This window comes from Silene latifolia, chromosome X, assembly GCF_048544455.1.
Source record: "Silene latifolia isolate original U9 population chromosome X, ASM4854445v1, whole genome shotgun sequence".
NCBI classification, from domain to species: Eukaryota; Viridiplantae; Streptophyta; class Magnoliopsida; order Caryophyllales; family Caryophyllaceae; genus Silene; species Silene latifolia.
In genome coordinates, this window is record NC_133537.1 from 336556544 (window position 1) to 336571144 (window position 14601).

The window sequence follows — 14601 nt, forward strand, 5'->3', positions numbered from 1 at the left end:
TAATATTTTAATTAGTCAAGGCATGACTAGAGACAAGTCCTTAAATTTTTATTTAATATTCAAATAAGGTCCTTATAATTATCGTATTGATTTACTCAAAATTTAATGGTGAAGAGGAGTATTTTAAAATAAAACCTTCAAAGGCATTTGTGTCCAAAATTTAATAATTTCATCAAAATTGCTAAAAATCACGTTTACACTTGTTAAGATCTTTAAAGGTTGTTTCTAAAACGGTTTTTAGAATAAAATTTACTTAAACTCTTAAAACAATTATTAAAATAACTAAGTAAGGTGGTTTTAGTTTAAAAAGAATAATTTAATATAATTATTTTTGATAAGGTATTTGTATATTCCCCTTGCTATATTACACTTGAATAAAATTTTATTTTTATAAAGTAACTTCACCAAAAAAAAAAATTGAAGGTATTAAATTTGGATTAAACTATAAAGTGACCTTTTTGTTTATTTTCGAAAAGGGGTCTAAACTAAGTATTTTCTAACAAAATTTTACCAGGTGATTCCTCATAATATAAGTGAACTCCTGTAATTTTTTTATGATTTTTAAAACATAATTTACTGAATTTCGTACAATATTCAGGCTTGTTGGAATTTTATAAAATAGAATAAAAATCGTATCGATACAAGATCTGCGCCTAAAAATCCTATAAATCAGAAGGTAAAACATATAAAAATTTCAACTCCATATAATGCATGAAACGAAAAGAGTGCAAATAAGAAGTTTTATCATTTTCCATAAAAGTTAGCATATACATACAAATTTTCATTTTGACTTTGTTTTAATGGGTCTAACATGTAAGTGCATAGTAAATAATTTATTCAAAGATATATTTTTCATGTGAGGTGATAACATAATAAGTAAGCTTATAAACATAATTGACACATTGTCAATTTTCCACGTATTAGTTTATTTAAGTGATTCATTCAAAATGTGCAAGTAACATGCATGTAACAAGCAATATTATGTCGTACTAAAATACATATATGACACTAGTTAGAAAGACCTATCCTATCAGGATATGTCTATTTGCCTCCTGACTAGATTACTGGTGTTCTACAATTACGAGGCAGAGGGTTAGGTTAGGTTACCTTAAAGGTTATCCGGGTCAAAGATGCTTAGATCAACAAGCTCTTCCTCTTCCTCCTCTAATTTGATTCCATAATAACAACAAAATAACAAACAAGTTAGTAATAAATTATCTACTTAATTAATCTAATAATTATAATTAAGGAAGAGTTAGGAAAATAAAAGGGAATGAAAAGTATACAAGTTTTAACTTGGGCTTTGTGGAAGATGGAAGATGTGAGTATGCAATATCGTAAGGAGTTTTGAGCAAGTGAAGTAAGGTGTGAAATAAGTGAACTTATGTGCTTTAAATAGGATGTAAATCTACTCACTCCATGTGTTTAAGTTCACGGATCATTTTCATGCAACTGGAAATCATCACAAAAGACAATGACCATGTTTTGTGTAAGAGTGAAAGGTCTAGTCCATGCACAAGAATGAAGAAAGAAACAAAAGCTGATGGAAGATTAAACTCCTCATAAAAATGGATGTATTGGGGTAGGAGCCCTTCTTAAATAGGAGAGGTAAAAACAAATCCTTGTTTGTTTGCAAGGTCATCATGGAATTAATTATAAACACCATGATTTTATGAAGACTCTTTGCACAACGGAGCAGGTTCGAGATTTTAAAATTGTTAATGGCAAAAGAAAATATTACCATTGCGTCGGGCTTGGAAAAATAATAAATTTAGGCTTTTGTTTCGCCTCAATCAGAGTCCGGATGAGCAATTAAGGGCCAAAATATGTAGATGGATTAAAATTACGCGCGAATGAAAAATCGCAACTTATTGTTTCGAAGGCTAAAAATGTATTCTCTTCTAAGATTATAATATCGGGATTAATTATATAAATATGCGATTAAAAACACGGGGTATTACACGATTCACGCAAATAACCCAAAATCGTTAAACCTACCCGATTAACCCGTTTGTGAGGTTTAGTTAAGCCTGAAAAAACGGTACCAATTTAGTCAGCTCCGCGTTCTCTCATTCTTTTACAGTTTTACTCAAAAGGTCAAGGAGGGCAGAGAAACCAACCATTGCACGCACAAAAACCTCTCAAAAAGTCGGGGGTGAAAATCGGTGAAAACCTAGCGTAAAATCCAAGCGAAGATTTTACAATCGAATCAAAAACCCCCAAAATATATACAGTATATATTTTCTATATGCATACAGATTTAGATATTCAAGAGTTAGTTCAAGCACAAGTTGAAGAAGTTTGCTTAGACGTTACCATGGTGGATTCTACTGCTACTTCTCGTACTAGAGATCTTGATAAACTTCTTTTACGCCATGGTCATCTTGTTGGTCCCACTTTCGAACCCAGTTCTCAGGTTTATCTCTTGATTTGGGTTTGTTTCGTTTAGGCATTTTGGTGAACACTTAGTGTGCATTGTATATGATGATGAAATTATGCGCTTGTGTTGATTTTATTGAAGATTTGTTGAATGGTGTTGGTTGGTACGAGGTTTTAGTGTTGATTAGGGTATAAATTCGTTTAGGCATTTCGGTGAACACTTGGTGTGCATTGTGTTTTTAAGATGGGTTTTTGCGATTATGTCAATTTGATTGGATAATATCATGGAAAATTTGTTTTGATTGTATTGGGTGGAAGTTCTAGTGTTGATTACGGTTTGTTTTCGTCTAGGCATTTAGGTGAACAGTTGGTGTGCATTGCGTTTTAAGATGGGTTTCTGCGATTATGTCGATTTGATTGGTTGGTTTTATGGAAGTTTAGTTGAATTGTGTTTATCAGGGTTTGTTTTCGTTTGAGAAATTTTGGTGAACAGTTGGTTTGCACTGTGTTTTAAGATGAAATTATGTGATAATGTCGATTTGATTGGTTGATTTTGTTGAATTGTGTTGGGTAGTGGAAGGTCTAGTGTTGATTAGGGTTTGTTTTTATTTACGCATTTCTGTGAATAGTTGGTGTGTATTGTGTTCTAAGATGGGTTTTTGGGATAATGATGATTTGGGTTTTGTTGGTTTTGATTGTTGTACTCTTGATTGATTGATTGATTGATTTTAGCGTCAATTAGGGTATGTTTTCGTTTAGGCAATGTTTGGCGTGCATCGTGTTTTAATTTTAGTGTTGAATTGTAGTTTAGGGAGTAGTTTCGTTTGGCATTTTGATGAACATTTGGTGTGCGTTACGTTTTAAGATTGAGTTTTGTGATTATGTTGATTTGATTGGTTGATTTAATGGAAGATTTATTGGTTTGTGTGGGGTGGGTGAAAATTTGAGTGTTGATTAGGGCATATTTTTCTCATTGTATTTTGAGGTGCTCAATCATTTGGGGCGGTTTCAAAAGACAATTCATGTCAGCTGACCCCAAATAATTTTGTTATTAAGGCTCTATTGTTGTTGTTGTTGTTGTTGTTGTTGTTGTTGTTGTTGTTTAGTTTCGGTTAGTCTTTTTGACGAAGATTTGGTGTGCATGCAGTTGAGAAGTTTGTTGGTGTTTATGTTAAATTTTGCAGTTAAGAGATGATATTCAGGAATATGCCAAAATTTTGGTTGTTGGAGCTGGTGGTTTAGGATGCGAATTGTTGAAGGATTTGGCTCTGACGGGATTTAAGAACCTTGAAGTGATTGATATGGATCGTATCGAAGTTACAAATCTTAATCGTCAATTTCTCTTCAGGTTTGTATTAATCTGGTTTTGTGATTGTGTTCTTGCATACATAGTAACTGATTGGTGAGTATGTGGGTGTGGGGAGTGTGTTCCTATCTTATGTAGCTGCACTTGAGCAAAAGATGTTAATATGAACTGGGTATGATGCTTGTATTGCACTTAGCTGATGGTAAATCATGCAATAGCCAACACTGGCCTTGAAGGTATCTTTTGCAAACCAGCTAAACAACTACAACTATGATCTTTGATATTTTAGTGCACAATTATTAAATTTGATAGAACTTGACAAGAAACAGACAATTAGTGAGAATACTGATCCTATTCCGAGGTCAATAGTTACTACTTACTACTGTGATAAATAATTTGTTATCAAATTGAATAAGCTTTTGGTTGTGTTTGTGCGTTTCACATATGGAGCCTTGATACTGAAACAATCTATATTGTCCAAGTACATTGCTAAGCTTTCATTGCTTGCCACACCTTAGGCGTCAAGACCTCGTAAAAAAAAAGATGTTGATGACTAGGCAAGCTGGCAGCACATGAATACAGTTGGATTTGGAAATTAGGGTTGTAATTTTTTTATATTCGAATGCAGTGATCAGATGCTGTACTCCCCTTGGTTTCTTTTGTTATATAGCCTGAACTTCAGTTGACCTTTACATCCTTGCATTTTTATTTTTGTGTTGATTATTTGTCGTTGCCTCACACTTAGACAAGAGAATAAATGCCTTCATTTGTTAGTCAAATAAGGACAAGTAATTTGCAAAGTACTTATCTCCGTTTTGGTTGTTGAATCATGTTGTTTCCAAAGAAGTATTATAATGTGTGCTTTTTATAGGCTTGAAGATGTGGGAAAACCAAAGGCTGAAGTGGCTGCAAAACGTGTCATGGAAAGAGTTAGTGGTGTTAATATTGTTCCACATTTTGGCCGCATTGAGGACAAGGATCTTGACTTTTACAGTGATTTCAGCATTATTGCGCTTGGGCTGGATTCTGTTGAAGCGCGAAGCTATATTAATGAAGTGGCGTGCAGTTTTCTAGGTATGGTTTTTCCAGTTTTGTACTCTTATTGTTTTATCTTTGCGCACCAGTTTGATAAGCTAGCTTGTTGAAACTTGGAAGGTGTCACCCAATAATTGTTTTTTTTTTTTGGGTTGTCCTGTCTCCCTTCCAACCAAACATGATCAGCAAATGTACGGGGATGATTGTCCTTCCAATCAGGTTCAAAATTAGAACTACACTATAGCTTCCTTGCTATTAGTTCAAGTCATCAAGCATGTTTAGGTGGAGTTTTATGTTTGCTTTGTGCATAAGACCATTAACGCTATGAGCGGAAGGCTATTACGTAAGAGACATTATTGCTAGTAGAGGTAGATGTGATTAATCTTAGGCACAAGTGTCCAAATACTTCAGTTCTGGCTGAGAAACAAATCAAACATCCCTGTGAATGTTTGTGCCTTCTACTTTTTATGCTACTGTTCATTTTGGCATTGAATAGTATAAACTTTTTTGTTATCACTAATAACTACTTCATGCCTTTGTTTACGAATCAGCTTCGTTGTTTATTATTCAGAGTATGATACGGATGACAATCCCATGGAGGAAACAATTAAGCCTATGGTAGATGGTGGAACCGAAGGCTTTAAGGGTCATGCTAGAGTAATCATGCCAGGAGTGACTCCATGTTTTACGTGCACTATCTGGCTTTTCCCTCCACAAGTCAGATTTCCATTGTGTACTCTTGCAGAGACACCTAGAACTGCGGCACATTGTATAGAATATGCCCATTTGATCAAATGGAATGAGGTAGTTATTAATCCCCTAGTCGTTTCTACCCGCTTTTCATATAAATTATTTTTAATTGCACATGGAACGTGTATGTGTCTCATCCACGGGTAGAGAGAGAGTCCCTTCATAAGCCCAAAGAAGTTTTCAATCTAAAACGAATTGGCAATAAAAGTAGCTCCTTGTGTTTATAAAATGATCAATTCCCTCGTCTTTTATCAATGTAAGACATTCAAATGGGGTTAAACATATCATAATAGGACGGACCTTAATTATTATGGATTAATTATTTTGCATGCCCTGAACAGGTTCACAAAAGCGAATCTTTTGATCCTGACAATCCAGAGCACATGCAGTGGATCTATTCAGAGGTATTGGAGTTGCTGTTGACTTTGGTCAAGTATCTTCAACCTCATCCATACCATTGTAATGCTTCGCTTGTTATGTTGTAGGCTGTCAAGCGAGCTGAGCTTTTTGGTATTCCTGGAGTCACTTATTCTCTCACTCAGGTATACGGTATACCCGTGTAAGAAACTAAGAAGCAATTTTTTTTACTTCCCTCAGGGTTTTTATTTTTCATTCAAATGCTAATGTTGTGAACTGGTAAACCGTCAAAGATTGATTAACTGTCTTTCTCTCACATTATTGCCAACAACCATTTGTTATCTTTGACCCTCCTCTTTACATTGAAATTTTTTATTGCTACCCAAGGTAAGTGTTGATTGTTTGTCCTCTTCCAATTACAAATTAGTAAATTACTGTCTTGACAAGCAAAATTGTTCCTTGGAGGGTTGGTCTTTGATGACTGAAGGTGCATCTTTACATTCACACAGCTGAAAATAGTAGAAAAGTAAAGTAATTTGAAGTTTGGTAACACCATAGTAGCGCACTTTATCATGCTGACGTGCTTTAATGTTTCCAGGGAGTTGTGAAAAATATCATTCCAGCTATTGCCTCAACTAACGCTATTATATCGGCGGCTTGCGCACTGGAAACTTTGAAGATTGCATCTGGATGCAGTAAAACTCTGTCCAACTATTTGACGTGGGTCCTAAACCTTTTATAAATTTTTTTTCCTGGTGTTTGGTTTAAGTGATATATCTTTTCTTGGATTGAGCAGTGCATTGTCGGTTTGACGATCAGTTTAACAGATTCCACTAACTGGTTTTTATTTATTTAAATTTTTTGCAAAACCCTAGGTAACTCTATGGAAGTTCATTGTTAAACTTGGTGGGCCCTGTAGGCTCGAATACTGCATTGTCTGCATATTCTCTTTAAATACTAAGAATCCAAATCGATAAACAGTAGCCAAATTGTAGATGATTTAACTTATTGAACTTTAATATCTGTGATTCTGCAAGAGATTTGGAAAGAGTAAGTATGAAGTTTAATAATCTTCTCATTCTAAACCGTCTACCCGCTACATTGATATTCGGGTGTAAGGGATGTTTTCATTAGTGTAGTTGTGCTTACTGTTTGTAGTTATTATGTCAAACAAATGAAATAATGGTGTAATAGCATCAAACATTGGTACATGAGCAGCATGATCATCTCATACTAGACGATACTCAAAAAAATATGTGTCATACGTACTAGGCTTCCTATGCGAAATAGTTTGGCTTGGACTTTGGTTGCTTTCTTGGTAGTAAATGTCTCCATTATGTACTTTGATGTGTACGCAGTTACTTTTAATCCTCTTCCCCTCCCTTTAAAGAAAATAAGAACCGAAAATATTTCTGGAATCCTGTACAATTAAAATCTGTTGTTTTGCTTGTAGTTTTCCTTGTGTTGTTTGCAACTCTGGACCTGTACAATCAATTGATGTATTGCAGGTACAACGGAGTTGAAGGCCTACACACCAAAGTGACTGAGTTTGTCAAGGACAAGGATTGCGTTATTTGTGGTCCCCCGGTTCTTATTGAGTTAGACACTTCTTGCTCTCTGCAAAAGGTTTACAAATCTTTTCGTCTTTCTTAATTGTTTTTTTGTTTCGAGGAGTCCAAGTGACTTTTCACTGTAATTTGAGTATTTGACTTTGTTCCCTGCTTAGGTTTGCTTCTTCTGATGCTCTGTGTTGTTTTACGACGCCGATCTGCTATACATTACTTCAGAAATCATAACAAATTTGCTCTTCTACTTTTAGTCTGGAAACAAATTGGTTTCACTGTTTAGTATTCTTATCTTGTCACAACAACAACAACAACAACAACAACAACATCAGAGCCTTAATCCCAAAATGATTTGGGGTCGGCTGACATGAATCATCCTTTCGAACCGTCCATGGGTGAACGCACGCCTCAAAATGCGAATAAAAAAAGGGAAGATGAAAAACAAAAAGGAAGAACGACTAAAATTTATCTTGTCACAAAGCGACTAAAATTTATCTTGTCACTGTTTCGAGGAGTCCATGCGACTTTTCACTGTAATTTGAGTATTTGACTTTGTTCCCTGCTTAGGTTTGCTACTTCTGATGCTCTGTGTTGTTTTACGACGCCTAACTGCTGTACATTACTTCAGAAATCATAACATATTTGCTCTTCTACTTTTAGTCTGCAAACAAATTGGTTTCACTGTTTAGGATTCTTATCTTATCACAAAGCGACTAAAATTTATGTCGGTCAGTACCACTCGGTTGAAACTTGAAACTAACTGTTATTTTGCGTAATTTCACTTCATTGTAACATGGTAGTTTGTGTTGTCAGAATCTCAGTTTAGCGTTTATGTTTTGGCCTATATCCATCTATTTATTTCATAAGTATCAGTTAATAATAAATGTCGTGATTAGCTTCTTCTATGTTTGGGCTTCGAACCTCATTACCACGGATCATTCCTTTTTCCCTTCTCCTCAACTAGGCTCTCCTCCTGACTAATGGTATGCTCAATGTTTTAAGTTTCTGAGTGAACTTACTTTGCTTTAGACTGAGCAATTCAAATCTTTTATTAAAAATGGCGGATAGAGATTGTTTAATTCAGCGTCGCATTGTTTGGCTCAAGCTTCTGGAATGTGATCCGGTACCGGGTCAAATGTAGTGGTTTGATCTTGTTTCTATATCAGGAGCCCTGGATTAACATTTTCTTATGGTATACATGACAACAGTTCATGGACCTACTAGAGGAGCACCCAAAACTTCACGTGTCAAAGTCAAGTGTCGTGTTCCAAAGGAAGAACTTGTACATGCAAGCGCCGGCTGTTCTCGAAAAGGAAACTCGTGAAAACCTCACAAAGCCACTGTTTGAATTGATGGATCGAGTTTCTAGTGGAACTGTCAATGTTTCAGCTACTGCTAGCAAGAATGGCAAGAAAATGTCTGTAAGCAGGAAATTACGTGTGGCGTTCAAGGGAGTTGATGGCATTGCAGACGTAGATATGGCTGCTAGTGGTGCATAATATCTGAAACATATGTGATTCAGCTTTTTTTTTTTGAGAAAGGACAACTAATTTGTTGAAGCTGCATAAAATATTCTATGCATTGCGCTCCCTTTAATTTTCTCCCTTGTTCCTTGTTCGTAATCAGAAAGAAGCTGAACCGTGCACCATCTTTCGTGCTCTGAGTTGTAATTGGTCTAGTTTGATGCATATAGCCAGAAGACTATTAGTGTTTTGCAAAACATTTATTAGCGGAAATTAGAACGAAATTGGATGCTTTACATGTGTGGAGCATGATCATTGTGTAGAGCATAAATACTCATTTTTCATGTGGTTTGCTGTTATACAGTATGATTATGTACCCGCAAAGATATTGATGGGCATTTAAACTTGGTGATCAAGGCAGGGGTACTGTCACTGTGAACGATAGGCTGTAGTTTGAATCTCCGCATTTCTCATCCGTCCTCGTTGCTCTCTCCCGGCCTTGCACTCCAATTTCTCGTCTCCCCACGCCTACTAGCCCTACCGCCATTTTGCGCATCTAACACGGCCAGATTCTCATGGACGTCATGGTAACTTAATTCCTTCATTTTGATCCCCGTTAGACTGCAGGCTCCTGCACTATTGCTGGTCATGCGCGGACAACATTATTTCCCCTTCGCTTTGCCACGGAGTAGTACAGTTATTTGTGAATTGTGACGCACATTATTTGGAAACGGACAATTTTATTGAAGTGAGGTGTAGTCCGGAGTTGAGCCGGTCATGACCACAAGGGTGCTAAGATTCTTCCCGATGTTACTAATTTTTTTTTGCATTTTTAAGGCTCGAATTAAATCTAAACCTGATAAAATTGACCTGACCTGAATAACCGGGCGTGTACCCGACACCTGAACTGAGGCCCGAACCCGAGTTGACATAACCCAAATATTTACTGTTGCATAAGATTATTATTTACAAATAATTTGAAAATAACAAATCCAAAATAAACCCAATTCAAAATGATCCGATTCCACGAAATTCAACTTCTTGTAAACTCATACTGACTCAACCCGAGCTAGCCTAACCCAAACCCAACCCGATTGACTTCTTCCACAGAGTTGTCGAGTTAAGTGGCACCGCACGTCAAGGGTCTCTTACTCTCCTCCATTTCATCAACTAAACCTAAACAAAACTTAAAACTCAACAAAAATGGCGTCAATGGCGGTGAAGAACTCAACAATCCTCAAAACCTTAGGCTCAAGTTTTAGAGTGGCAGCATCAAGGGCATATTCGTCAATATCAGTAGGATCTGATTTAGTTTCCTCTGCTCCTGATGTTTCCCTTCAAAAGGCTCGTTCTTGGGATGATGGTGTTTCTTCCAAGTTTGCCACTACTTCTCTTCATGACATTTTTAAGGTACCCTTCTCTTAATTTTACTCACTCCGTCTCAATTATTTGTTTACCTTCGATTAAAATACCCGTCACAAAGAATATATAAGGTAAACAAATGATTGTGGCGAAGTTTATTCAATCATGGGTTATTTTTATTATTATGAATAAATGAATAAATCATTAATTCTAATGTTTTGTTTGGTTTTTTTGGATTATAGGGGAAGAAAGTTGTGATATTTGGGCTTCCTGTAAGTTATTTCTGATTTTTTGTATGGTTTGATTTTGTGTATATTGTTGGTTTTATGTTGCTTGATTAATGGGTAGCTTTGGAATTTGATGTTTTGATCACTGAAATTTGATTTAATTCAGGTAGTATTTTCGATGAATTTGGGTTATTTGACTTATTTATTTGTATCTATAGAAGGATTATGCTGTTAATGTTGTTCTTGGGCTGGTGAGTGTATGCTGTCTATTGTAAAGTAATTATACGGTAGGTGGTTATTAAGTTCGGATGATGATTCAAGTTAGCAGACCGCGAATCATTGTGGGACTAAGGCCTTGGTTGGATGAGAGGTTTTGGGGGGAAAGGAAGAGGAGGGGGAGGGAGGAATACAAAGTCCTTTGTGGGAAATGGAGGGGGATGGATTTGGAGGGTTCCGTTTTCCCTCCTCCAAGCCTAATCGAAATCCCTCCAGCATAGGAGATATTTGGAGGGAAAACTCCCTTCCTCCGTTCCCCCTCCATTTCTCTCCACTTTTGCTATCCAAACACAGTATATTTTATTGCGAGAGAGTGGTTGATGCCTTGATGGCACATTGGTTTAATAATTAAAAGTGATTAGAAGAAAGAGGTGATGCTGAGGTCATTTCGGGGAGGAGTTGGTGGTTGCTGCTTGGCGAAGGGTGGTTGAGCTTATTAGCTGGAAGATGTTGGTGGGTGCCTGGTGAAAGGGAGCTACGTAGTGGAGAAGAGAAGAGAATGTCTAGTGGATAGATTAAATTTTGGAAGCGTGCGCGGTAGTTAAAAAACAATGATTCTTGAATCTTGAGAAATGGGTTCTGTTATATTACAGTATATCGGTACTTTAAAGTTTAAACCTTCATTGGTGAAGACAGAGATACTAGTCTGTAGGTTGAACTGTTCAAGTATAGATAGTGAGAAAGGGGTAATAGCATTAAAGTTTGAATCATGAGATAAGCAGGCAAGTTAGCTCATGGGATCTGTACTTCGATGGCGCATCAAACCTATTTTTCATCCATGTACCCTTTTGATATGCTTGAATCACTCTGCCCGTAGTTTGTAATGTATCAATAGTTCAGAACTGGAACCTAATTTTGCAAGTCAGTGAACTGCATCATATCTTTGAGACAAATTAGCTGTCATTATACTTTCTAATTTCGATGCACCTTTGTTCTGTTTTTAGCTTGTTCTCTTTGACATTCGTTAATTCAGAAAAGTTCAGAAAAAGTAATACAACAGTTATGATGCGATGTTTTTTTTAGAATTTCAGCAAAAAATAATCTTAACATTCCAGGATAAGAAACTTGTATAAAAATAAAATGAAGAGAATATATTTTTGCAGAGATCGATTCTTCGGGATCCTTCCTTTCTTCAAACGGAAGAAATCGAAGAACTTCTTGAGAATCCTACAAGATCCATTCGTTCTTTTTTCTCTGGCAGATGTTTAGAACTTCATCTGGGTTCAAATCTCCCTCTTCTTAACTTAAAAAAGGGAAGCCCACTAGAGATCATAAATTGTTGAAGCAACATCTTGTTGTTTCTTTTGCCCCTTCCAGGCGATCGGAAAATAAAGAAATGATTAATATATTCAAGATAACTACGTATTTACAAAATAGCGTCTCAATTCACAGTCTAAATTTTTAAATGTTCAGGCCTACTAGAAAATACATGGTTCACTTGTCAATACTCGAAGGGGTTCTTTTGCAGTAAACTTTTTGTGGCTTTACTGGTTGTGCTTTAGATGAACTCCAATAGCTAAATTCTGGATATAGCAGTTCTTGACCACACTCTCTATTTCGTTCTTTTGGCTCGGAGTTTGTTCATATTAGTGTTTGTTATATATTCCTATTACAATTTAGCGATGTGTTTAGTAATGTTCTGTTTTTCAGGGTGCATACACTGGAGTTTGTTCATCTCAGCATGTACCTAGTTACAAGAACAATATTGACAAGTTCAAGGCTAAGGGGATCGACTCAGTAGTTTGTGTTGCAGTTAATGATCCTTATGTTATTAACGGGTGGGCTGAGAAGCTTGACGCAAAAGATGCTGTAAGCTCACTGCAATTCTTATGTGTTGCTTCGTGATTTTTCTTGGCTTTTAAGCTTGACGCTAAGGCGCCTCTTACCCTGTCACAATACCCTAATAAGCATAAGTTTCGTGCCACCAAATACGGTTATGGAGGGTATACCCTTCTACTTTATTTCCCTCCAACTTTATTTTCCTAACCATATGAAGGAAATTGTTACTCTCCAAGCAAAGGGTAAATCACCAAAGTGAGAAGTTGCTCAAACACACCGAATTTCCTCTGTTCCAAACGAATTGCGAACTGATTTCCGCGTATTTCGTACCCGTATTACGACGTATAACGATTTTTGTTATAAATATCTGTATTAAATCAGAAAATGTTGATGAGTTAATGTCAGCATATTATAGTTTTGTTGATCGAACTCATCAAAGTATGCTTTTTTAACGACTAACCTTTCCAGAAATTAATGTCATTGAATTGGAGTCAGTAAATCTCTTTTCCTCTGCGGCTGTCCGTCTCGTATCTCGTGTTGTCTAATTGTCTTTTGGAACTTGTTCATTCCAGGTTGAATTCTATGGGGACTTTGATGGAAGCTTTCACAAAAGCTTGGACTTAACTGTAGACCTCTCCGCAGCTTTGCTTGGTACTCGCTCTCACAGGTATTAAATCCCTGACGGATTGACATTAATCAATCCGCTTTTCAAGCGAATTCCCTTACCTTGTATCCTATGTTACTTCAAATTTATACGTTTTAGGAACATACTTGTGTCTGGCACGACACTCATGGGTTGCATACGTACCCGACCTTTATGAACCCAATTTTTCTACTTCAAGAGTTAAAAGGAGGGACTGCATGCGAGAAGTAGAGAAAGAGACTGTATTAAGCATTTATTTGATACTCAATGATTTTTAACTTATTACTAAAACGCACCTCTACGCACTTTTACAGAACTCGAATAATTAAAATTTATACACATTACATTTTGTTTTAGGATACCACCCATGTCAAAAACATCCGAGGCATGTCGAGTCCAATTCAACACTTGGGTATACACTCATATCTGAATCTCGTACCTGATCTGAGTAGGGATAGCTTATATCTGCTCTAACCTTGTTAAGTTGTAAATCGTAGTCCTTTGTGATTGCAATTTTATCCTGAATTAACCAAAGTGGCTTGAGTGTAGTGGAGCGCGGGAGTGCTTCAAAGCGTTGCAAATTGGCAACGAATTGAGAGGTCCCGGGTTCGATTCCCTACACGGGAGTGCTGCGGTTACCTGTCATCCTAAGGGATGTCTTACCAGTCACATGCCCGAGAGATTAAACCCCTCGTCATCAAAAAAAAAAAAAAAAAAAAAATTATCCTGAATTCTTTTTAATATGCAATTGTATCCTGAATTCTTTTTAATATTATATTTATGCAGATGGTCAGCCTATGTAGATGACGGGAACATCAAGGTTCTGAACATCGAGAAAGTTCCATCTGAATTTAAAGTGTCTGGTGGCGATCATATGCTAGCTCAGATCTAGTCGACTCCACTGTCACCTTCACACGTCTTTTGATCTTCAATAATTTATAGTTTGCTTTTGTTGCGGGCCTTGCGGCCAGAGTACATCTTCCATAACAAGCTCTCTTGTACTATTAACCAGAAGGCTGTTCCTTATGTATTAAGCTTTTGCACACCCCTTTCATATAACATAGCAGTGACGCGAAGTTAATGACCGTGACATAAATACTCGAGGCATTGTTCACTTCTTCCTGTAACAACTAAATGTTGCTGTAGGATTTCGCCGTTAATTTTGCTGTCATGTTATGCGCTTGTTTATTCCCATATGTAGCAATATTTCGTCTGAGCCTTTGTGCCATCATGAACTTTCCGAATCATTTTTGGTTCAATGAACTTCTCGCTTGGTTTTTATATGATGCTACCAATCCACTTAAAAAGTCGGGAATTAAGTTAAATGAATATCGAGACAGAAGGATTTATTTATTTATTTGTTAGCTGGTCATCGTTAATCGGTAATGATTGGCTGACTAGAGTTTGACATTACTGTCGTGTGACGGCGGTGATCAGCTGATCCCTTTAGGTCACACCT

General features: G+C 36.6%; 2 protein-coding genes across 2 annotated transcripts; both read left to right on the plus strand.

Moving 5' to 3' along the window:
* Positions 1-2034: 2034 nt before the first annotated feature.
* On the plus strand, positions 2035-9259 carry LOC141619063 (NEDD8-activating enzyme E1 catalytic subunit). Its single transcript, XM_074436095.1, has 9 exons — positions 2035-2416; positions 3564-3727; positions 4557-4759; positions 5292-5524; positions 5812-5874; positions 5956-6012; positions 6426-6547; positions 7336-7453; positions 8601-9259. The coding sequence occupies exons 1-9, from the start codon at positions 2249-2251 to the stop codon at positions 8889-8891; spliced, it is 1419 nt and encodes a 472-aa protein (XP_074292196.1). The 5' UTR covers positions 2035-2248; the 3' UTR covers positions 8892-9259.
* Positions 9260-9968: 709 nt separating this feature from the next.
* Positions 9969-14401, plus strand: LOC141619064 (peroxiredoxin-2F, mitochondrial). Its single transcript, XM_074436096.1, has 5 exons — positions 9969-10265; positions 10460-10489; positions 12371-12529; positions 13072-13166; positions 13929-14401. Exons 1-5 carry the CDS (start codon positions 10059-10061, stop codon positions 14032-14034), a joined length of 597 nt encoding a protein of 198 aa, XP_074292197.1. The 5' UTR covers positions 9969-10058; the 3' UTR covers positions 14035-14401.
* Positions 14402-14601: the final 200 nt, after the last annotated feature.

Coding starts and splice junctions, on each gene's coding strand:
- LOC141619064 (XM_074436096.1), top strand. CDS start 10,059: ATGGCGTCAATGGCGGTGAAGAACTCAACAATCCTCAAAACCTTAGGC. Junction 10,266..10,459: donor CTCTTCATGACATTTTTAAG/GTACCCTTCTCT, acceptor TTTGGATTATAG/GGGAAGAAAGTTGTGATATT. Junction 10,490..12,370: donor TTGTGATATTTGGGCTTCCT/GTAAGTTATTTC, acceptor TCTGTTTTTCAG/GGTGCATACACTGGAGTTTG.
- LOC141619063 (XM_074436095.1), top strand. CDS start 2,249: ATGCATACAGATTTAGATATTCAAGAGTTAGTTCAAGCACAAGTTGAA. Junction 2,417..3,563: donor CTTTCGAACCCAGTTCTCAG/GTTTATCTCTTG, acceptor TAAATTTTGCAG/TTAAGAGATGATATTCAGGA. Junction 7,454..8,600: donor CTTCTTGCTCTCTGCAAAAG/GTTTACAAATCT, acceptor ACATGACAACAG/TTCATGGACCTACTAGAGGA.